The sequence below is a fragment of the Canis lupus genome, chromosome 1 (assembly GCF_011100685.1).
Source record: "Canis lupus familiaris isolate Mischka breed German Shepherd chromosome 1, alternate assembly UU_Cfam_GSD_1.0, whole genome shotgun sequence".
NCBI classification, from domain to species: domain Eukaryota; kingdom Metazoa; phylum Chordata; class Mammalia; order Carnivora; family Canidae; genus Canis; species Canis lupus.
The window spans coordinates 114,847,529-114,871,279 of record NC_049222.1 but is presented as its reverse complement, the minus strand read 5'-3'; the positions used below and the strand labels follow the sequence as shown (position 1 = coordinate 114,871,279).

At 48.8% G+C, this 23,751-nt stretch overlaps 1 protein-coding gene and 1 long non-coding RNA gene across 6 annotated transcripts in view; one reads left to right on the top strand and one right to left on the bottom strand.

Moving 5' to 3' along the window:
- The window catches only part of LOC102152935, a 22,933-nt gene extending 13,902 nt beyond the window's left edge, over window positions 1-9,031 (bottom strand). Inside the window, exon 1 of one of the 3 annotated variants that reach the window (XR_005354642.1) lies at window positions 8,640-9,031. This is a non-coding gene — a long non-coding RNA (uncharacterized LOC102152935). Of the gene's footprint in view, window positions 1-8,144; window positions 8,364-8,639 lie in introns of those variants that run through there. The other 2 variants (XR_005354640.1, XR_005354641.1) reach the window with 2 other exon arrangements.
- ACP7 (acid phosphatase 7, tartrate resistant (putative)) lies at window positions 8,304-23,751 on the top strand. Of its 3 annotated transcripts, none has more exons than XM_038528940.1 (13): window positions 8,304-8,457; window positions 9,187-9,473; window positions 15,855-16,055; window positions 16,369-16,551; window positions 17,466-17,589; window positions 17,827-17,889; window positions 17,979-18,093; window positions 18,191-18,298; window positions 18,396-18,453; window positions 18,545-18,612; window positions 18,720-18,791; window positions 21,707-21,844; window positions 23,357-23,751. In XM_038528940.1, the coding sequence occupies exons 2-13, from the start codon at window positions 9,362-9,364 to the stop codon at window positions 23,420-23,422; spliced, it is 1,308 nt and encodes a 435-aa protein (XP_038384868.1). In that variant the 5' UTR covers window positions 8,304-8,457; window positions 9,187-9,361; the 3' UTR covers window positions 23,423-23,751. The 3 variants fall into 3 exon arrangements, with proteins under 3 accessions (XP_038384868.1, XP_038384870.1, XP_038384869.1); XM_038528942.1 differs by having other exon boundaries at window positions 8,430-8,523; XM_038528941.1 differs by lacking the exon at window positions 8,304-8,457 and adding an exon at window positions 8,914-9,109.

The window sequence follows — 23,751 nt, the reverse complement described above, 5'->3', positions numbered from 1 at the left end:
TGTGTCTCTCATGAATAAATAAATAAAATCTTAAAAAAAAAAAAAAAGGAAAGAAAGTCAAGGAGAGCCTCACTGACAGAGGGACATTTGGTCAAAGCCTAAAGGAAAGAGGGAGGGAGGTACGCTGGTGTCAAGGAAGAGTGTTTCGGGGAGAGGGAACAGCCAGTGCAAAGACCCTGAGGTAAGAGTGTGTCTGGTGTTCAAGGAACAACGCGGAAGCTCCTGTGTCTGGAATAGAGTGAGCAAGGGCGTGATGGTGAGAGAGGAGGACAGAATGGTGACGGGGCAGGTCGTGTGGGGTGGGCCACAGGAGGGCTCCGGGCAGTTAACAAGCTCCCCCTGGTTGTACGTGGGGAAGACTGTGGGGTCAGGTTGGGCACAGGGAGACCAGGGAGGGGGCTGCTGAGACAGTCCGGGAAGGGAACAATGGGCAGATGCTGGGGAAGGGAGAGAAGTGGGCAGATAAATTTGAGGGTGGAGGTGACAGTATTTCTCAATAGATAATACCCTAATTGGGGAAAGTCTCTCCTAACAGTGTCCACATCCTAGGCCTTCCAATCAGACACAGCAGGGTTTTACTTCTAACTTGATGTACCCGCTGTGTGGTCTTAGGTAAGTGGCTCGATCTCACTAAGCCTCAGTTTCTCCATCTGTTAATGGGGTTAATAATCGGGGTCCAGTATCAATGAGATCATTCACCTAAAGCATTCGTAATAGTGGGACGCCTGGGTGACTCAGCGGTTGAGCATCTGCCTACAGCTCAGGTTGTGATCCCAGGGTCCTGGGATCGAGTCCCGCATCGGGCTCCCCGTGGGGAGCCTGCTTCTCCCCCTGCCTGTGTCTCTGCCTCTCTTTGTGTGTCTCTCATGAATAAATAAATAAATAAATAAATAAATAAATAAATAAATAAATAAATAAAATCTTAAAAAAATAATAAAGCATTCATAACGATGCCTGGCCCATGAGGAGGGCTCCGTGCAAGGCAGCTAAGATAATGAGGAGCATTCCCCAGGGGGGACCTCCGGATCTGTCTGCCCAGGTCACTGTCCCTGAGCTCTGTCCTACCTTCTCAGAAGGAATCTGCCCATTTACTGCTGACCTCTGCTGGATCCCATACTCCTCCCCTGCTCTCACCTCGCCAAGTCAATGACCCAAAGTCCACACAGTGAGACGCTAAGCCCTGCTGAGCCTCGGTTTCCTTAGCAGTAAAACGGGCCTCCTAAAGTCTGCATTACAGATGGTGAGGGCCATGAAACAAAGCATTCCATATACATGGTGCCTGGCCCACACCAAGTGCTCAGGAAACAATCGCTGCTCTGTTTCTCCAACTACCATCACCCACAACAGCTACAGGGATCTCTTCAAATATTTCCCCCAACACTTTATTATGAAAAATTTCAAACACACAGGAGAATGGCAAGAAGCTTACACCAGTTTCCACCGCCCAGACTCTACCATTAACATTTTACTGTTCTTGCTTCATCACACATCTATGGCTTCTTCTGTCCAGCTATCAGCCCATCTTATTTTCTTAGGATGAATTTCTAAATCCCAAAATATTTCTGTTAAGATCTTTGAGGACTCAGCTGGCACCAAGCACCGTTTTCATCATCGTTCTTAGTTCATTATTTGCACTCACTCAGTTCTCACAGCAAACCCTCTTAAAACATGTCAGGTATGCGGTAGAGTGTGTTATCCCCATTTTACAGATGACGAATTTGAGGTATGGAGAGGCAAATGCTACTGAATGCTGGGACTGGGTTTGAACCCAGACTATCTGGCTCCAGAGCCCTGACTTTTATTCATTCGTGACGTCTTGCTTCTCCTCAGTATGGGTGAAATATGCTACCCACTGGAATATCATGCAGCCAGTATAAAAGAATGTTTAGGAGAGTCCAGTAAAAATCATATAGGACTATGGCATAGTCATGATTCAACCCAGATCCAGTGGCGAAGAAAAAAATGCTCCAAGGAGGGGCATCCACTGTCACCAGTGGTAGCTTAGGGGTAAATGGACACTGAGTGATTAAATAAAATCGTTTGTTACTCATTGTTACTACTATTAATTGAGCTCTTTCTTTGCACCCCACCCTGTATTAAAGGCTTTACATGCTGTATCTTTCCGAGCACTTGTGAGGCAGGCACTACTATACCCATTTTAGAGATTAGGAGCTGAGACTCTGAAGGGCAGGACTTGCCAAGGTTACTCGGTCAATAAGCAGCAGAGCCAGGGTTCAAATCCAGATTTACCAGTTCCCAGAGCTGGGAAACCTTTCTGGCTCTCTCTAAGTTCTTAGTTTTCAGTAATAAGATGATTTACTTCCATAATGGAAAAGTACTCTTCTAAAAAGAAGTCTCCTTAAAAAAGTTAACTCATTTATCCTTATTTTATTAGCCACCTGTACTATTTTAATAAAAATTTTTAAAGATTTATTTATTTATTCATGAGAGACACAGACTGAGAGAGAGAGGCAGAGACATAAGCAGAGGGAGAAGCAGGCTCCTCAATGGGAGCCTGATGTGGGACTCATCCCGGATCCTGGGATCACGACCTGAGCCAAAGGCAGGCGCTCAACTGCTGAGCCACCCAGGTGTCCCCTGTTTTAATAAAACTAAAAGCCCTACCTCACCCCACACACAAAAATCAGCTCCTGGTAGACCATCAACCTGAATGGAATGCAAGATGATAACATTTTTGGAAAACAGCATAAGAGAATGTAACATGTCTTGGAGCTATGGAAATAGCTAGTTTCTTAAATAAGACATAAAAGTAGCTATTCATAGGAAAAGATCAAGGAATTGAACTGCACCAAAGTGAAGACCTTCTGTTTATTAAAATATGCCATTAAGGGAATGAAAAGGCAAGCTATATAGTAGGAGATCTTCATAATACAACCAACTAACCAATGGCTTGTGTCCTGAGTATATAAAGAACAAATCCATTTAAAAATGGACAACCAGGGCACCAGAAAGGCTCAGTTGGTTAATCGACCAACTCTTGATTTCGGCTCAGATCATGATCTCAGGGTTGTAAGATGGAGCCCTGTATTGGGCTCCACGCTCAGTGGGGAGACTGCTTGAGATTCTCTCTCTCCCTCTGCCCCTATCCCTGTTTGCATGCACCTGTGAGCTCCCTCCCTCTCAAAAAAAAAAAAAAAAAGACCATTTGAAAAAAAATGGACAATGCAATAGAAAATTGGGCAAGATGGGGTGCCTGGGTGGCTCAGTCAGTTGAGTGTCAGATTTCTGATTTCTGCTCAAGTCATGATCTCAGGGTTGTGAGATCGAGCCCCACATAAGGTTCTGTGCTCAGTGGGGAGTCTGCTTGAGATTCTCTCTCTTTCTGCCCCTCCTCCTGTTCATACTCATGCACCCATGTGCACTCTCTCTCTCTAAAATAAATCTTAAAAAAAAAAAAAAAGAAAATTGGGCAAGACACTTGAACAAGCACACCATCATAAAGGATATTCAAAAGGCCAATATGCAAACAAGAAGATGTTCAATGCAAATGCAAATTAAAATGCAAATGCAAATCAAAACTACAATGAGCTACCACTAAACGTCCACCAGAATAGCTCAAAACAAAATGCCTGACAACACCAAGTGTTGATGAGGATGCAGAATAATGGAAATTCTCCAACATAGAGGGAGAAGAAAACATTACAACCACTTTGGAAAACTCTTTGGTCGTAGCTACTAAAAATAAACATATATGTCCTATGATCCAGCCATTCTATTCCTGGGTTCTTATCCGAGGGAAATGTGTAATAAGTTGACCCTTGAACAATTCAGGGTTTAGGGCACTGATCCCCCCGCCCATGCAGTCAAAACTCTGAGTATAACTTTTGACTCTCCCGAAAGGTAACTATGAATAGTCTACTCTTGACTAAAAGTCCTACGAATAACAAATAGTCAATTCACACATATTTTGTATGTAAGATGAACTAGATTCTGTATTCTTATGATAAAGCAAGCGAGAGAAACAAAATGTGATTAAGCAAATCACCAGGAAGAGAAAATATGGTTACAATGCTGTACTGTAAAAAGTCTACATATAAGTGGACCCGTGCAGTTCAAACCTGTGTTGTCCAAGGGTCAACTGTATTGTCCAAGGGTCAACTGTATATGTCCCTTGAACATATATATATGTTGTGAACATACTAGACCAAAATGTGCACTATATGTAGCACATATGTATATAGCAATACTGTTTGTCAGAGCAAAACATGGAAACAACTTAATTTCCATCCATAGTCGGTATATAAACATATCAAGGTATTGTGGTGTCTTCACACGATGGAATACGACTCTACAATGAGAAGGCATGGATTGCGCTCATACACTCAACCTGGGTGAATTTCACAATCATAATGTTGAGTGAAAGAAGCCAACACAAGAGTCCTTTTTTTTTTTTTTTCCAACACAAGAGTTCTTACTGTATAATGTTATTCACATCATGGGGAAAATAGGCACAATGAAACTGTCTACAAGAAGGCATACTTAGGCAGTATAAATTAGGTAAAAGTCACTATGGTGGGTACCTGCATGTGGAGAGAGAAAGTAGTCCCTGGGCAGGGGTGGGAAGGAGCTCATGGAAAGCTGGTAGGATTTGTTTCTTCATCTGGGTGGTGGTTACACAGGTATGTTCCCTTTGTCATAATTTGTTAAGTGGACTATTTATGTTTCAGATTCTTTCTGTACGTATGTCATATTTCACAATAAAGAAGGTTCAAATAATTTAAAAATGATTTGGAAAAGTGACTTCATCGCACCCTTATCTTACAACCGAGCAGCTCAGGTGTCTAAGGCATAATAATAATTGGAAGGGATGCTCACGGCACTTGTTTTGCACTAGGCACTGTTTTAAGTTGTTGATATCTGTTACCTTATTTAATCTTTTTTTTTAAAGATTTTATTTATTTATTCATGATAGACACACACACATACGCACACACAGAGAGGCAGAGACACAGGCAGAGGGAGAAGCAGGCTCCATGCAGGGAGCCCGATGTGGGACTCGATCCCGGGACTCCAGGATCACGCCCTGGGCCAAAAGCAGGTGCTAAACCGCTGAGCCACCCAGGGATCCCCCTATTTAATCTTTTTTTAAAAGATTTTTATTTATTTATTAGAGAAAGTGTGTGAGAGAGAGAGCATGAGGAGGCAGGAGGGGTAGAGGGAGAGGGAGAAACAGACTCCCCACTGAGCACAGAGCCTGACTCAGGACTTGAACCCAGGACCCTGAGATCATGACCTGAGCTGAAGGCAGACACTTAACCGACTGAGCCACCCAGGCCCTCTACTTTATTCCATCTTCACAACGACACTATGAGATTGTTACTGTTATTACTGACATTTAACAGAAGGGGAAACTGAGGAACTGTGGTGTTCAGTAACTGCTTAAGTTAGTCAATGCTCAAGCTAGATCTAATCTCAGGCCATCGGGCCCCAGAGCAGATACTCTGTTCACTACCACAAGGTTCTCCACTCTGAGGAGAAGAAATAAGAGAAGTGGAAGGATATTTCTCAAAACACAAAGCTGTCTGGAAAGAGGAACTGGAAATAGTTCACGGGAGGTCCTGAGAGTAGGAGAGGGCTGAGGTCTGAGCAGGAGTCGGGGAGGGGCCGCACGAGGGCTGTGAGTCCTCGTCCACCACATCAAGGACCAACAGGTGCAAATGTGGTGAGACTTTTCATGGGAGCTGAGGGATGGGATTCAGGGGCATATGCATTTGGATGAGAAAACCAACGACCTCCTTGCTTTTCTTGCCCTTTTCTTTGCCCTCGGCAGTCCTCAGAATGTGGTCGGTCTGAAAATCCCCAAGACCTTTTTTAGGGCGTTAATGAGGTCAAACTATTTGCGTTATAATACTAAGACGTGTTTGTCTTTTTCACTCTCCAAAGGTGGCCTGACCCATGGTGACATCATTGATGGGCTGGCTAATGGAATGTACGCATGTGGATTCGTGTGTTTTAAAAACTTCTCACTTTAATTTTCTTTCCTTTTAAGATTTTGTTTATTCATTCATGAAAAACAGAGACAGAGACATAGGCAGAGGGAGACGCAGGCTCCCTGCAGGGAGTCGGATGTGGGATTCGATCCCGGGACCCCAGGATCCCGCTCTGAACCAAAGGCAGATGCTCAACCACTGAGCCACCCAGGCGTCCCTCATTTTAATTTTCTCACATGATAAATATCAATGGATAGAACCCATTACACAAAACCTCTTTGGAGTCCTCCAATATTTTTAAGAGGGTACCATTTAAGAACGGGCTGCTGGGACGGAAATGTACCTTGTCCTTCTGTCCTATTTGCAGACTTGCAGCTCTGCCACAGGAAGAAATCAGGGGCCCCCGGGGGGCTCAGTCGGTTAGGCGTCTGACTCTTGATTTCAGCTCAGGTCATGATCTCAGGTTCATGAGATCGAGTGTTGCTTCAGATTCCACCCGTGGAGCCTGCTTAAGATTTTCTTTCCCCCTCTCTGCCCCTCCCCTGCCCTCCCCTCCCCATACCTCCCACAGGAGCGCAGCCTCCCTCTCTCTCACAAAAAGAAAGAAATCCAAGATGTTTTCACATCCCACTGCAGTCACTTCAGCCCTCTCAAGCATCTTCTTTACACCCACTGAAGCTTCTGAGTTACCATCATTTTTTTCAACCTGAGCTAGATCTCAAAGTTTCATGCATTGAGAAAGAAGCACATATCTTACCGCATCACATACTAGTTTTAAAAATATTTTTGGGGGGCGCCTGTCAGAGGAGCGTGTGATCCTTGATCTCAGAGTCATGAGTTCGAGCCCCATGTTGGATGTAGAGAGTACGTTTGAAAAAAAATAAAGATTTTATTTATTTATTCATGAGAGACAGAGAGAGGCACAGAGACATAAGTAGAGGGAGAAGCAGGCGGGGAGCCCGATGCGGGACTCAGTCCCAGGACCCCGAGATCACGCCCTGAGCCAAAAGCAGACGCTCAACCACTGAGCCACCCAGGCGCCCCAAGTGTAGAGAGTACTTAAAAAAATAAACTTAAAAAAATTTCTATATCCATAATTCAGTGGCATTGGTTTCTTTCATGCCGCTGTGAGTTTATTTCATGCCTGTAAAAACATGATTCTGAGGAGGGCTTCAGCAGCGCTCCCTAAGTGTCTCTGGCACAGAAAAAGGTTAAGAGCCTCAGCTCTGGAAGAAAAACAAAACTGAGGGCGAGCTACAATGGGTAGGAGTGGGAGTGAGTTCTTGAGGGTATTTGAGTACGGCTGAAGGAGCTGCTTATTATTACATTTTAAGCTGTCACAGAGACTCTAGAGGGTGGGGAAAAATCCAAACAGCAGGCCCATCTTGAACCCTTCCCAGGCTCAGAGTCAGGCTCGGAAATCTGTGTACCCAACCAGCCGAACTGCTATACTTCGAATTACTAAAAGCCAAGTGGTCGGGTCATTTTATCTGCTGACAGGAAGGGAGAATAATGAAAAACCTGGACACCCCCCCCCCAACTTTTCCTGCTGCTGGGGCAACCCCTGAACATATTTTGTGGCAAGCCACTCTCAGCCTTCAAACAGCTCACCAAGGTGTACAGGAAAATTCTCACTGGCTCCCACCTAGACCCCAGGGCAATTTCTGGAGTTCATGCATTAATAATAATTTAGAAAAGAGAAAAAAAAAGCTGATTCTCATCCAGCCCTTACTCTGGGCCAGGCCGCGTTCTCAGCATGAAATTTCATGCCTCATCTGGTTTAATCCTCCCAACAGCCCATAGGGTATGTACTCTTACTACCTTCGTTTTACAGGTGAGGAAGGCCAGGCTCAGCGAGGTTAAGTAACCCGCCTAGGGCGCCCAGCTCAGAAGCAGCAGAAACCAGCCTTTTCGTGGATTTTGATGTCGTGTGTTCAGTGTGCCCCCGAGGGGACTGGGGGTTCTCTGGGGAGAAGCCGAGGGCCAAGCTTGGGGAAGGAGGCAGGAGGAAGGACTTTCGAGGACGGTGAGCGGGCGGGAAGGGATAGGGGAATCCCCTGGGTCGCAGGCCCCAACGCCGACATACCTGGGGACCTCGGGATCTGGCAGGGCAGGGGGTGGGGACCAGTGTCCGTGCCCTGGGGACTCCCGCAGTCGGGGGGTGGGGCGGCTGGGGGACGAGCGCAGCCTTACCTGTCCCGGTGCTCCTCCGGTGGTCAGCCTGGAGGTGGCGGCTGCGGCTTACCAAGCCTTTCTGGGTCCCCCTTCCCACGCCCCACCCCGGGGGGGGGGGTGGGCGGGTGGGCGTGGGGCGCCCAGGACCGGCCGGACCTGTGCGACCCGGGGCCCCGGTTGTCTGGGAGCCTGTCACTTGGGGAAGGCCGGCTCTTCCGGGGCTGGGACAGCTGTGGGCGGCTGGATGCCTCGGTGCCTGCGAACTCATAAATACCGCCGCCGCCCTGGTGGCGGGAGACGCGCGTGCGGGCGGCTGGCGGGCGCCCGGAGGGTGAGCCGGGCCCGGGAGGATTCCCCCAGCCGCTGACGGGCCTGACCCGGGCTGGGCCCCCAGCAGGTCCTGCGGGAGCTGGGGAGCAAACTGGAGCCGGCCAGAAGGGCTGGGGAGAAGGGGACTGGGTAGCAGGTGCAGGGCTGGGGGGCTGGGGGGGTTAGGAGGGATGTTGGGGTCACCTAGGCAGGATGGGATGCCAGGCAGGCGGCAGAGGGCAAGCGTCCGCTCCAGGTAGGATGGAATTCCGGAGGCTCCTGGGGATGGAGTGGAGGACTGAGGTCACTAAGACCAAACACCAAGCCTGGAGGCCAAAATGCAGGGTGTTGAGGTCTGAGAGCCCGGGGCGCTGCTAGGGATGGAGCGACAGGCCCTGGGAGCTGGGGTTGCTGAGAGGAGGCTGGAATGCTGGGGAGGGGGTTGCCAAGGGCAACTTTCTACGCTGAGCCCCCACCCCTCCCCCAAACCTCTCACTGATCAGGGGTGAGCTGCGGTTAGGACCCCTGGGTTCCAGTCCGGCTCCATCACACCCTAGCCGTGCACTGAATCACGGTTGCTCATTTGCCTCCTGGGTGATCCGTGATCCGGTGATCCGGTGGTGATCACGGTGGCCACCACGAGGAGGAATGCTGGGAGGCTCCCAGGAGTTAATGTATGCAAAGTGCTTAGCACACAGCGAGTCTCAGAACACTTGGGGCTTGGTAGTGATCGGATTTTTTTTCTCTCTAGCATCCGGATAACCATCCTCTTGAAGACCTCCTCACCATCCTGCCTCCCTCCCCCGACATTGCCTGATCTGCCACCCTGCGTCTTCCCAGCCCCTTGGTGCTGTTCCTGAGGAATCTGATCTACTGTGGACCCCTCCCCTTCTCCGTCTGCCCTCCCCCCACACTGTCCCCTTAGCATGCGCCCCCTCTGTCCCTGCCGGTCCTGCTGCTGTCTGCTCCTGTTTCTCTCCCTGGGAGTCCAGGGGGCCCCAGAGGCGGCCCCTGAGCAAGTCCACCTGTCCTACCCAGGTAAGTTCTGTGGCCACTTCTGGGAGTTTCCCAGGGAGGCCCAGGGGGTTTGGGGGCTCAAGTATCCCCTTGTGGATTGCTGTAGGAGCCTGGGCTGGTGGCCTGGTCTTCCTGGACTTTGGTTGTGTGCCTCTGTTGAGCGGGGGTCCCCAGCAGCGGCGCAGCTGGCTGTGTGGGAAATGATTCCAGTGTCCAGCCTCTCATAAGCGTCCTCCAAAGGGGACCACTGGTGTCCTTCTCGTTGTGTCACTGTTCCTTGTGTCCCCCCAAAGCTACCTCCTGGTCCTTGATCTAGGGGATCACAGGGCCCTGTGGTGGTCAGGCCTTGGACTCTGGAGCCTCTGGACCCAAACATTTTGGGTTTCAATCCCTGCTTTGCAACTCACCTGCTGTGTGACTGTAGGTGAGTCACTTAACCTCTCTGGCCTCAGCTTCCTCATCGGGACAGTGGGAAATATTAGCATGACCTCATAGTGGGGAGTAAATGAGATATGACCTGTGAAGTGGCAAAATGGGGTGTAGCCATGGTTCTCACACGTTTTTGTCGCAGGGCCCCTTGGCGCGGCTAAAAACGATTGCGAACCTTCAAGAGCGTTAGCTTATGTGAGTTATACCTGTAATATTTGCCGTGTTAGAACCCGAAACTGAGGCACTTAAACATTTTTAAATCGTTTAGAATGAACAGTAATAAAGCCATTCTGTGTTAAGGTAAATGGCATTTTTCATGAAAAATAACGACTGTACCAAAGGGAACAAATTTAATGAGAAGCGTGGCATTGGTTTACATCTTTTTAAGTCTCTTTAATGTCTGGCTTAATAGGAGACACCCAGGTCCCCCCACACACACATCTGCTTCTGCTGCTGTTGTGATATGTTGCTTTGGATGATACATATGAAGGAAATGTGGTCTCACAAGACTTGGGGTTGAAGCACAGAGGAGGATTTTAAAAGGAGTTGCAAATAATTGTGCCTATTCCTTTTCGATACTGCACCGAAGCTGAAGGCACAGCCCTTTCTTTCTGTCTGGCTTTTGAATAATTTCAGCTTGCTATTTTCAAATAATGTTAGATTTATGGAAGAGGTGCAAAGTTAGTGCAGGGTTTCCGTATGCTCCTCACTCAGCTTCCCCTAATGCCAACGTCTTATGTGCCCATGGTCAAAGCTAACAAATGAACCTTGGCGTTATATCACTAACTGAACTCTGGCCTTTGTTCGGGTTTCACCAATTTTTCCACGAATGTCTTTATCTAATCCAGGATCCGATCCACCATCCCACACTGCATCTTGCTGCTGTGTCTCTAGTCTCTTTCGCTCCTCAGTCTTTCCTGGTTTTTTGGGTTTTGGGTTTTGGGGTTTTTTTTTGTGCGTGTGTGTGTGTCCTTGACACTCATGAGGAAGATCATTTCTTTTAAAGATTTAATTTATTTGAGAGAGAGAGAAAGAAAAAATAGGGGAGGGGCAGAGGGAGAAGCAAGCTCCCTACAGCGCAGGGAGCCTCACTTAAGACTCGATCCCAGGACCCTGGGATCATGACCTGAGCTGAAATCAAGAGTCGGACGCTCAACCGACCGAGCCACCCAGGTGCCCCAGGAAGATCGTTTCGTAAAGCTTAGCTGCCCTGTAGAATCTGAAACTACTCAAATGAACTGGCTTTGACGCTCATTGACCAACTGACCTTGGACGAGGCACTTTGCCTGGAGGCCTCTGTAAAATGGAAGGACAGTAAACCCATCTCGTGGTGCTGCTGTGAAAATCCAGTGAGATGACAGCTGTCCCCTGTCCGGCCGTCACAGTAACAATAGCAAATAAGCTCTTACTAAATGCCTCAGAGGGATAACTCACTTAGCCTCACACTGGATCTTAAGCTGCCGGTCCTAGAGTTACTCCCATTTTACAGAAGAGTAAACTGAGGCTGATAGAGATAGAAGAGTCTGACACCTGGGTCACACAGTCTGGGATTTGAACCCCGGCTGGCCGGCTTAGCAACCCAGGATATTTGTCTTAAAACTTCAACTTTTACTAATTTTAGATTTCACAGAAAATTTACAGAAATATTACAGAGTTCCCATATCTCCCTCACCCGATTTCTGCTACTGTTACGTTAGCATCTTACATAATTATGGTATGTGTTTGTTTATTTATTTTGAATTATTATTATTATTATTTTTAGAGAGACATAGTGTGCATGGGCGTGCAGGGGAGGTGAGGAGCAGAGGGAGAGAGAGAGAGAGAGAGAGAGAGAGAGAGAGAGAGAATCTTAAGCAGGCTCCATGCCCAGCCCAGAGCTGACCCAGAGTTTGATCTCACAACCCCGAGATCACGATCTGAGCCAAAATCAAGAGTTGGATGCTTAACTGGCTGAGCCACCCAGGCACCACAATATGTTTATTTTATTTATTTATTTATTTATTTATTTATTTATTTATTTACCACAATATATTTATTAAAACCAGGAAGTTGGGTGCCTGAGTGGGTCAGTCAGTTAAGTTTATGCCTTTGGCTCAGGTCAGGATCTCAGTGTCTTTGGATTGAGCCTTGAGTCAGGCTCCCTGCTCAGTGGGGAGTCTTCGTCTCACCCTGCCCCTCCCCCCAACTCATTCTCTCTCTCTCTCTCAAATAAATAAATAAAATCTTAAAAAAAAAACAGGAAGTCATTAACATTGGTATAATATACTATTAACTAAACTATAGAATCCGCTGGAATGTCAGCAGTTTTTCCGCTTGCTTATTTCATTATTTAGCATTTGGCTGCCCTTCTTAGTCACCTCCAACCTGCCAGTTGCTTCTTTCCTTACCTTTCATGATCTGACATTTTTTTAGTACCGAGCAGTTATTTTGTAGGGTAGCCCTCATTTGGGGTCTGTCGGGTATTTTCTCCTGATTGGAATGAAGTTACGTGCTTTGCTGGCAAGACTATCAGAGCTGCGGATGTTGTGTCCTGCCTGGTGCCTGGTATCCGAGCGCACGATGCTGACGCAGCTTATTGCTGTTACTGGTGGTGTTGACCTTCACTGCGTGGTTACAGTGGGGCCTGCTGGGTTTCTCCACCATAGGATTTTTCTTCTTCCTTTTGCGGTTAATAAATACCTTGGGGGGAGGGCTGCCGGGGTGGCTCAGTCAGTTAAGCATCCAACTCTTGGTTTCAGCTCAGGCCACCATCTCGGGGTCATGAGATTGAGCCCTGCGTGAGGCTCCAAGTTTAGTGTGGAGCCTGCTTAAGATTCTCTCTCCCTCTCCCTCTGCCCCTCCCACTCATGCCCTCTCTCTCTCAAATAAATAAATAAATCAAAATAAATAAATAAATAAATAAATAAATAAATAAATAAAATGGGGGAGGCTCCTTAAGACCATGCAAATTATGTTTCTCTTAAAACTTTAACCCACTGATTTTAGCATCCGTCTAAAGATCCATCCGAGGTGGATCTTGCCTGAAATAATTATTAGTGTGGTGTTTGCCTAATTATGATTTTGTGACTTTCTAATTCCTTCTCTCCATTTAATGGAAATTTTACTCTAAGGAAAGCTATCCCTTCCCGCCTCCATCCATCCATCCATCCATTTATTTATTTATGTATTTCAGAATAGACTTACAAATACCTATTTTGATATAGGTTAAATCATTATCATTGTTTATTTTGTGGTTCAAGTTGTCCCAGATTTGGTCTTTTGGAATTCCTTCGGATCGGCTTCCATGTTCTTTCCACAAACCCCCATCATTTCTTGAGCACTGCCCCACTTTCTGGCACCACAAGTCACTCCAGGCTTATTTCGCATATTTCTTCCCCATCGTTGGAATCAACTGCTTCTCCGAGGAGCCCGGGTTTCTTTCGCCACAGAACGGGTATCTAGAAACTAAGATCTGAGCACTAGGTGTGCTCGTGGCTACTGAGGTATCACAGCTTCCAGGCCCTTCACAAACAAAGCTAGGCAACGTGTGTGTGTATTACACACACACACACACACACATCTCAATTTCCATATCTCTCTGTACATATATAATCGCACTTACCGTGAGATCATACTGACACCTGTGATTCTAGTCCAACATCACGGGCTTATTTTAGCCCTCTTCTTTCTTTCTTTCTTTCTTTCTTTCTTTCTTTCTTTCTTTCTTTCTTTCTTTCTTTCTTTCTTTTCTTTCTTTCTTTCTTTCTTTCTTTCTTTATTTCTTTATTTATTTATCTCTTATTAGCCTTCTTTCTCCAGCATTGTGAAACTTATCTCCCACTTTTATAGTATACTTAGGTATTTGTTCGACGCGAGTAGAGGCATAAAGCAGTCTCAGAATTGTTTGCCTGGATCCCTGTGAGAACACTTACTAGGTGACAAGTATGTGCAGTCCTTTTCCTCTGTAGTTTTTTTAAAGGTTTTTTTTTAAATTTTTTTTTATTACTGAGGTATAAGTTAACATCCAATGTTACATTAGTTTCAGATGTACAACAGAGTGACTCGACAATTCTATTCACTACTGGATCTGTCACCATGCAACGTTAGCATGGTATGCTTGACTATATTCCGTAGGCTGTCCTTTTTTCCATCTCTGTGACTTATTATATGACTGGAAATTTGTACCTTTTTGCTATAGTTTTATAGTGTCCAGTCGAGACCTAGTCCGTGGTTAACCCCTCTTCAGTGTGGTTGCTCTATTCACTTTTTAAATATAGTGACATTGGGACACGTGGGTGGCTCAGTGGTTGAGAGTCTGCCTTTGGCTCAGATCATGATCCCGGGGTCCTGCGATCGATTCTCGCATCAGGCTCCCCATGGGGAGTCTGCTTCTCCCTCTGCCTGTGTCTCCGCCTCTCTCTCTGTGTCTCTCATGAATAAATAAATAAAATCTTAAAAGTAAATAAATATAGTGACAGCCATTGGTTAGAGTTTACATTCCACACTGGCTTCTCCCTTCATCCCGGGTGGTTGTAATCCTTAGTGTGATTTTAGGGGTGCATGAAGGAAATATGAAATGTGACTATAATTCTAAGAATCAGAATTACACACAAAAAAGGTCATGTTTTCCCTTCTGGTCTTTTTCTGCTCCGTTCCTGTCTCCCTTTTCTACCCCGTTCTCACCCACCCCATGTAAGTAACCCATGTCTTTCCTTTCTCCTGACTCCTTCCCGTATTTCTTTCATGCAGATGAGTAGGTACCTGGGTGCTCTTCCATGAAGAACAGATGACCATAGACAAGTCTTGTGTGTTTTGCTTTTTAAATTTCACTGGACGTCCCAGATGTCATTCCACAGCACTTCCTAGAACGTGTCCTCTTTCTTTGGATAGCTCCCCTGTGCTCCACTGTCTGGATGTTACATAGTCTAATGGGGTCCCTCTCTTGTGGATGGGCATTTTGGTTGTTTCTGATATGCTGTGATTACAAACAGCAATGAAGAATCCTGTGCCCACGCATTCTCCTATTGCCGGAATAAGAACACGTCCTCCTGACATCAGACCATACCGTGTGGCAGGTTTAAAACCTTGAGTTGGGGGCGCCTGGGTGCCTTGGTTGGTTGAGCATCTGCCTTCAGCTCGTGTCATGATCTCAGGGTCCTGGGATGGAGCCCACATCGGGGCTCCCTGCTCAGTGGGGAACCTGCTCCTTCTTCCCACTTATGCTCTCCTGCTCTCTCTCTCTCAAATAAATAAAGTCTTATAAAAACAAACCTTGATTTGGTTGCCGGCATTTAAGAATTTTGAGCTATCACTGAAAAGTTTGGATCTATCTATCTATCTCTATCTATGTGTCCATGTTCCTGGAATATAAAAACCCATGTAATAGAGACTTCTTCTAGAAGTAGACAGATTTAGGGCCACTGAGCCTGCTTCCTGCAAGACCACTATCACGGGAGTGGTGATGGTGGCCCCTTTAAGGTAGGGAGGGGTGGACAGTTTGCTGCACACCCCAGAGCTCTCTGCTGCCTTACTCCTTCCAGCTGGCCTTTGTTCCTGTTTATATTACCTAGCAGGGTTCTCAACATCTGGGTTTATAACCCCTAAGTGGTATCATGTCTGTAAAATGTTTGGCACACGGGCTGCACGAGTAAATCGAGATATTAAGAATCATATCCACTCACCCATGGAATCCTAACCACACCGTTCCAAGTGCTTCTCTTGTATTTATTCCCCTAAGCCTCATCAAAACCCTTAGATACTATCATTATTCCACTTTACAGATTTGGAAACTGAGGCTCAGAGAGGCGAAGTGACTTGTACAGGGAACCCCAGCTTGCAGATGGCAAAGCTGAGGTCTAATGCGGGGAGCTCCGGAACCCGTGTCCCTAACCACTAACTTGTCCCTGAGCTGTTGGAGAGAGTCTGTGTCTATATGTCCTTCCCTGCTCCGGCTCAGGCTTCACTGCCCGCCCTGGCTCTGTTCCTTTCTTGCAGATGAGCCTGGCTCCATGACTGTCACCTGGACCACGTGGGTCCCCACGCGCTCCGAAGTGCAGTTCGGACTGCAGTTGACGGGCCCCCTGCCGCTCCGGGCACAGGGCACCTTCAGCCCCTTTGTGGATGGGGGCGTCCTGCGGAGGAAGTTCTACATCCATCGAGTCACGCTGCGGGGACTGCTGCCCGGGGTCCAGTACGGTGAGAGGGACCCCAGGCCCAGGTGTTGAGGGGGTGCAGGAAGAGGAGTGTGGTGTCAGCGGGAAGCCACCGCGGGCAGGGGGCTCAGGCTGGGCTGGGAACAGCTCTGCTCATCTGGAGCCTCTTGCATGAGACTCCGGGATGGAAATGGGAGGTGCTGGGGTCTGGGGTGCGGTGGACTGAAGGGCATGGGTCAGAACCCCTCAATCCCCACTTCCTCTCCCCACCAAGTGAAGATGGATTGTGGGGGCTGTGCAGAGGAGGCAGCCTGGGGGGCACGCCTAGCTGACTGTGACCTCCCCCTTGCCCTCAGTTTACCGCTGTGGCAGTTCTCGGGGCTGGAGCCGTCGGTTCCGCTTCAGAGCCCTGAAGAACGGTCCCCACTGGAGCCCCCGTCTGGCTGTGTTTGGGGACCTGGGGGCCGACAACCCGAAGGCCTTACCCCGGCTGCGCAGGGACACCCAGCAGGGCATGTACGATGCTGTTCTCCATGTGGGTGAGGCATCGGCATGGGTGCGCCCGGAGGTGGGGGGTGGGGCTTGGGGGGGAGGAGGCGATCCCGGGGCTCTCTAGGGCACTGTGCTGGGGTGAGTGTGGTTCTAAAGGGGACAGGTGATGAGGCCGGCCCGGGACGTGGTGTCTGTGGTTAACCAGACTGCCCAGGTTCAAATCCCAGCTCCAGCACGTAGAGCCATGTGCCTTGGTTTTGTCCTCTGTGTTATTATGATGAGAGCTAAGGCTGGTCCAGAAATCACGGGACTGTCGTGATGACTACATAGGTGACATTGCCTGGCATGCTGTAAGTGCCACGTGCTCCTTGTCATTATCATTGCTGCTGCGGCTTCAGGGGACAAGGACACACATGGGAGATGGAGATTGGGGCTGATTGGGTTCACAGCCACAGACTGGAATCGACTCCCAGGGCCTGATTCCTGGATCTTTACTAACCAGCCGTGTGATCTTGCATGAGCACTTAACCCCTCTGGGCCTCAGTTTCTCCATCTGAAATGGAGCGATAATACCATCCACCTCACAGGGTGTTTTGAAGGTTCAGGTGATCAAGTATGTAAAGCATTTGGAACTGTGCCTGGTACAAAACCAGTACCAGATCGTGTCAGCGCTGTCCTGGGAGGGGACAAGAGGGCGGGCAGAGATGGGGGCCAGTGCTCCAGATAGGAGCACAGGAGACCAGCGAGGTCTTGCAGGGTGCGGGGGAGGGAGGGTCTCAGGGGCCAGAGGTTCAGGAAACAGCTCCAAGTGCACATGTGGGTGGGTGTGAGGTAGGGATCAGAGAACCAGGATGGCTCAAGGCCAGGGGGTTGCACAGCTGAGCAACCAGGGCTCTCCGTTCTGGGGAAGGGAGGGCCGGGTCTGGGTCCTCACTCTCTCCTCGGTCCCCCTGCCCCCCAGGAGACTTTGCCTATAACATGGATCAGGACAACGCTCGTGTCGGGGACAAGTTCATGCGGCTCATCGAACCTGTGGCCGCCAGCCTGCCATACATGACGTGCCCTGGGAATCACGAAGAACGCTAGTGAGGGCCCGGGGCTTCGGGGTGGGTGAGGGTCTGATGGATGCAAACAGACATGCCTCCCTTACTTAGCATCTTACCTTAGTATCTCATGCTGCAGCAGCACCTTAGTGGTAACAAGAGGAGAGGAGAGGAGATGAGGGCTGGGCTGGGAGCCAGACCTGGCCTGACAGTGGGGAGATAGGGGTGGGCTCTGGGACCCCAGACCCTCTCCCCACCCTTTTACTTCCTTTTATCCAGCAACTTCTCTAACTACAAGGCCCGCTTCACCATGCCAGGGAACACCGAAGGCCTGTGGTACAGGTAATCTGGGGGACCGGGGTTGGGGGGACTGGGGGGTGGGAGATGCTGAGGAGACCCCACCTCTGAATCATGCCCTTTGACCCCTCCAGCTGGGATCTGGGCCCTGCACACATCATCTCCTTCTCCACCGAGGTATACTTCTTCCTCCACTACGGCCGCCACCTGGTAGAGAGACAGTTCCACTGGCTGGAGAGCGACCTCCAGGTAACCTGGGGGGAGGTTCCCCATCATCCCTTGACCAGCCTCTACCCTTTCCTCCCTCGCCCCACCCCTGCCCCTCACTCTGGGCCCTTCTCTCTAGAAAGCCAATAAGAATCGGGCAGCGCGGCCATGGATCATTACCATGGGCCACCGGCCCATGTACTGTTCCAATGCTGACCTGGATGACTGTACGTGGCATGAAAGCAAGGTGAGGACCCCTCCCTGGGTCGGGGTGCTGAGAGCCAGGCGGGGGGCCGGCCTGCACCACCATTCACCCCATTCACCTCCTTGCTCACCCTGTCTAGGTTCGCAAAGGCCTCCGTGGCAAGTTCTACGGCTTGGAGGATCTTTTCTACAAATACGGTGAGTGACCCGGGGGACTCCTGGCCCCAGGCCCCAGCCCCTTCCATCTCTCCAGGACCAAACGCCTTGACCCCAACTTGTTATGTCTCAGGGGTCGACCTGCAGCTGTGGGCTCACGAGCACTCATACGAACGGCTGTGGCCCATTTACAACTACCAGGTGAGGCTCAGGAGGTCCGAGGGCCCCTCAGCTGGTGTAGGTGGATCCCTGGATCCCCCAAGTGTGGCCTGGTGTGACTTGCGCCTCCCCCTTCTTCCCTTCTCCAGGTATTTAACGGCAGCCGAGAGACGCCGTACACCAACCCTCGAGGCCCTGTTCACATCATCACCGGGTCTGCTGTGAGCAGCATGGGGAAGGGTGCCTTTGGCTTCTTGCCTCTTCGTTTTTACTGCCTCTAATACCAGCCTGCGTGCCATGTGTTCCTATAGCTGCTGTCACCACCTCTCAACCTTAGAGCTTAGGTAGCCCTAGTAGCAGGGCCATTGTACAGATGTGGAAACAGAGGCTCAGGCAGTCAAACACTTGTTCAGTCCCAGGTTCACCAAGTGGCAGGGGTTGGGGGTGTGCCCAGGTGTACAGGATGGATCCAAAGACAGAGAGCTTCTTATTATCGCTGCAACCTGAACTCCAGACTCGATTCACCTTCCACCAAACCTCTCACTGACGACCGCTTTCTGTTCCCGGATCCCACGCTCAGTTTAGTTCTTGTGTCTTCCGAGTCTTTCCTTGTCTTTCATCCTTCACATTTGGAAGACTCCTGGCCAGTTGTTTTGCAGAATGCCCCTTGGTCTGGGCTTGTCTGTCCTTTTGCTGAGATTCGGGTTATGCACTTTGCGCAAGACAGTCACAGAAGTGATGTTGTATTCTCCTCGGTGCATTGGGTGGGGGGTTCCTCCCATCCATGTGTCTCATTCCTGGAGGTGTTTCCCTGAATCGCCTGGTTAAGGAGGTGTCTGCTGGGTTCCTCCGCTGTAAAGTTGTATTTCCCTTTCTAACTAATTAGTAAGTATCTTCAGGGAGATACTTTCCGGCCATGCAAATCTCCTGTCTCTCCTCAAACTTTCACCTACTGATTTTGGAATCCCCCAGTGGGTCTTGCCAGCAACAATGATTACTGTGGTGTTCTAATGGGGAGTTGCTATTTCCCTCATTCCTCCTAGATTTATTCATTAGAATCCTCTCATGAGGAAGAGTCCCTTCCGTCCCATTTCTGTAGTTTGTTAGTGATTTATACCAGTGTGGACTCATGGGTGATTATTTTATCCTGCGGGTGATTATCTGATACTATTTATGCCACTGCTCACCTTGCCCCCGTTTGGGCCACTGGAACCTCCTGAGGTCAGGTCCTGTGTTTCTTTGTGTGGCCCTGTCATTTCGTGAGCACTTCCTTAGTTTTTGGCCCAAGAGGGTGCTCCAAGATCATCTTGTATTTTCCCACCTTTCCCCTCTCCACCTTGGAGCCATTTGTTTCTGCAAGGAGAGAGAGCTTATTTTTTAACATGGTTCTTAAAGACTAGTAGGATCAAAGTAAGAACCACTTGTGATAAAAATTCAAACAGTACAGAGGGGCAGGAGGTGAACCCCAGGCATTCACACCCCCGTCTTCATCCCTACTCTGGTGCTCTGTCTCTTGGATGGCATTTTAGAATGTTCTCTGCATGCACAATTGAGTAATTGTCTTGATAGAGATGTGTTACTATATTACCCACTTTTTAAAAACAACTTGGATCATGCTTCATGCCCTAGGGGTTCTCAACTTTGGTGCACATTATATGGGGAAGTTTTAAAACTGCTGCATCTGGGCCCCATTCCAGAACAAACACCAGAATCTCTGAGAACGGGGCCCTGGCATTGGCCCAGTGCAAAGCCACCACCTGGAGCAGGAAATAGAATGTTATCAGCACCAGATGGCTCCTCATACCCCTAGGTGATCGCTATTCTGAACGTTAATCAGCATAGATTAGTTTTTTCTTCAATTTTAAATTTTGAAATTATTTCAGACTTACAGAAAAGTTGCAAAAATACAAATACTCTCAATATCCCCTTTACCAATATTTCCCAAACGGGAACATCTAACCACATTTGTTTTTTGTTTTTGTTTTCTTTTGAGAGAGAGGGGGCATGAGCAGGTGCTTGTGAGCAGGGAGGGGAGGGTGAGCGGGAGAGACAATCCCAGGCAGGCTCCACGTCCAGCACGGAGTCGGACACAGGGCTCAATCCCATGACCCTGAAATCAAGACCTGCGCTGAAATCAAGAGTCTTAGGGCACCTGAGTGGCTCAGTCAGTTAAGCATCTACCATCGGCTCAGGTCATGATCCTGGGGCCGGGGGATCAAGTCCCACATCCAGCTCCCCGCTCAGTGGGGAGCCTGCTTCTCCGTCTCCCTCTGCTGCTCCCCCTGCTTGTGCTCTCTCTCTCTCTCTCTCAAATAAATAAATACAATAAAAAAAAAAGTCATATGCTCAACCAACTGAGCCACCAGGCACCCCAACCACATCTGTTTTAATCTCTATTTGGTCTTATTTTATTTGTCGTAGCGATTATTACATTATTAATATTTTATAATATTATATATAATTAATGATTATTAATATACTCTTTGTCCTGGAGAGATCACTTGGGACTATGCCAATACCTGGCTATTCCTCAAACTTTCACCATTAGTTTTACCATCGATTGATGATTCTTGCTTCCATTCATTATTATAATGATGGCTGCAGAATGGTGATTTCCTAAGGTCCCTCATGCTCTCTGCTCATGTCGCCTGGCATACTGCTACAAGGATGAACACCCGCCCTCCCCCAGGCACCGGTGACTTATAAAAAGCTTTCTTGGAGGGTCTACTGTACCCCCACTGTTGAGACTTCTAGGTTTTGTCTCTGCTTCAAATTGTGTTTTCTCTTTTATTATGCATCTCGGCCACCTTTCCATAACACCCTGCTTTGTGATGGCTATGCTAGAATTTAACTGACCGCCACTGATGGGCATTTGGGCACCTGCCAGCTCAGGGCTTTTACAGAAAATGCTGCAGTGGGCAGTCTTTTACAGCCGTGCACTTTTCTAGAAGTCAAAGACCCAGGGGGTGCAAGAAGCCTGGCTGGGTGAAAACTCAATCCTAGCATTAGTGAGGTCAAGTCTTAGCAGACTTTGTCTTCCTTGGGGGCATCAGGGTCCCGGCCTGGGAGGTTGTTTCTGCTCCTTGCGGGGCCTTCACCCACCCTAACCCTGGGTCTAAAGGCTTCTGTCTGGCAGGGCTGTGAGGAGCGGCTCACCCCCTTCTCCCTCTTCCCGCGGCCCTGGAGCGCCGTGCGGGTGAAAGAGTACGGGTACACGCGGCTACACATCCTCAACGGGACCCACGTCCACATCCAGCAGGTGTCGGATGACCAGGTCAGTGAGCGGTGGCCCAGTCACCTGCCTGAGTAACCAGGCCCAGCGTGTTCTGGAGTCGGGTGGTTAAAAACATGGATTCCAGAACTCGCAATCCTGGGTTCAAATCCTGCCTCCACTTCTTGCCAGCTGTCTGACCTCGAGCCATTTATTTCAACTATCTGAGCCACGGCTCTCCCGTCTGTTAAAGGGGATGACAATATTTATATGAAGTGCTTAGAACAATCTCCAAAGCATGGTCAATTCCATAGGTGTCTATGAACCTGAAGCAGTGGGTGGTGGGAGCAGGTGAGAGGGAAACCAATATGTTGTGTGTGTAGCAGAAGCAGCTTTCGATGGACCCAAATCTTCATGGTTTACCTTTCTTTATTTTTGCCATTGTGATTTTATTTTATTTTTGAAAGATTTATTTATTGGGACGCCTGAGTGGCTCAGCGGTTGAGCATCTGCCTTTGGCTCAGGGCATGATCCTGGGGTCCCGGGATCGAGTCCCGCATCGGGCTCCCCACAGGGAGCCTGCTTCTCCCTCTGCCTGTGTCTCAGCTTCTCTGTGTCTCTCATGAGTAAAATAAGTAAAATCTTTAACAAAAAAGTTTTAAAAAATTAAATTAAAATAAAGATTTATTTATTTATTTGAGAAGAGTGGGTGGAGGGACAGAGGCAGACAGAGAATCTCAAGCAGACTCTGAGCTGAGCACAGAGCCCGATGCAGGGCTCGATCTTACACCCCTGAGATCACGACCTGAGCAGAAACCAAGAGTCGGACACTTAACTGTCTGTGCCACCGGCACCCCTGCCATTGTAATTTTCAAATAGTAATAATTATGATTTCTTGAGCACCTGTTGTATATCAGATGCTGGCCTAGACTCTTTACATCTAGTAGCATTTTAATCACCACAGCAATCCCAGGGGATGGTTTTTCTTTCCATTTTGCAGGTGAGAGAACTGAGGCTCAGGGAGGGGAAGTAATTTTCCAAGGGTCACACAGCTGGAGGGTGGCAGAGCTGGGCTCTATCTCCAAAGACCATGTTCTCTTTATTATAAATAACTACCCTTTATTGAACGGTGCACGTACCGGGGGTAGGCTTTAGGCTTATGTGTCAATCACATTCCGTTCTCCCCTGTGTATAGAATAAGGAAGTGAGGCTCAGAGTTGGGTAACATTCTTAGGGCCATGTAGAGAGCTGTTGCACTGGGATGTAAGTGAGGCTTGTCTGACTCTAGGGTTTGTGCTCATAATAGACTACACCTTACCCAGTCCTTGCCCAGGATCCCCTTTTAAAAAGCCCTCTACAAATAATCTCATTTAATTCCCACAACATCTATGAGGTAGGTACTATTACTGTCATCTCCACTTTTCAGATGAGGGAAACTGAGGCTCAGAGAGGCCTAGCAATTCTCCCAAGGTCACACAGCCCATTAAAGGCAGGGCTGGGGTGTGAATCCAGGTCCTTGGCCCCGGAGTCTGGACTTTGAGCTCTCACTACCTCCTTTGTTTTTGTCCCTTGCAGGATGGGAAGATTGTGGATGACGTCTGGGTGGTGAGACCCCTGCTTGGCCGGATGATGTACCTCTAGGTACAGGGGCAGCTCTCATCAGGAACCCCAGGCCTCGCTGCCTTGGCTAGTATGACCGGACACTGCCCAGGCCCAGGTGGAGAGTCAGGGCGGGCCTTGACTCCCAGCCCTCCTGAGGGCCCATGTGGGGTGGCTGCAGCCCAGAGGCAGCCGGGGCGGCTCTCCCCTCCTGGAGAGGTGGGGGTACCCCTGGCTGTGATGGGAGGGCAGGTATGCAGGCACAGAGCAAAGCAGGGCAGGTGTGGGGCGGCACAGCCCTGCTCTCCTGCATAGCACTGGCAGGGCGGGGCGCCCACGGGGCCTCGGGAATAAAGAGGCTTAGAGCTGTG

Bases quoted from the DNA above. Each gene is read 5' to 3' on its own strand.
- ACP7 (XM_038528940.1), top strand. From the start codon at position 9,362: ATGCGCCCCCTCTGTCCCTGCCGGTCCTGCTGCTGTCTGCTCCTGTTT. The intron at 18,792-21,706 runs GTGAGCAGCATG...TCTGTCTGGCAG, and splicing joins ACATCATCACCGGGTCTGCT to GGCTGTGAGGAGCGGCTCAC. The intron at 21,845-23,356 runs GTCAGTGAGCGG...TGTCCCTTGCAG, and splicing joins AGCAGGTGTCGGATGACCAG to GATGGGAAGATTGTGGATGA.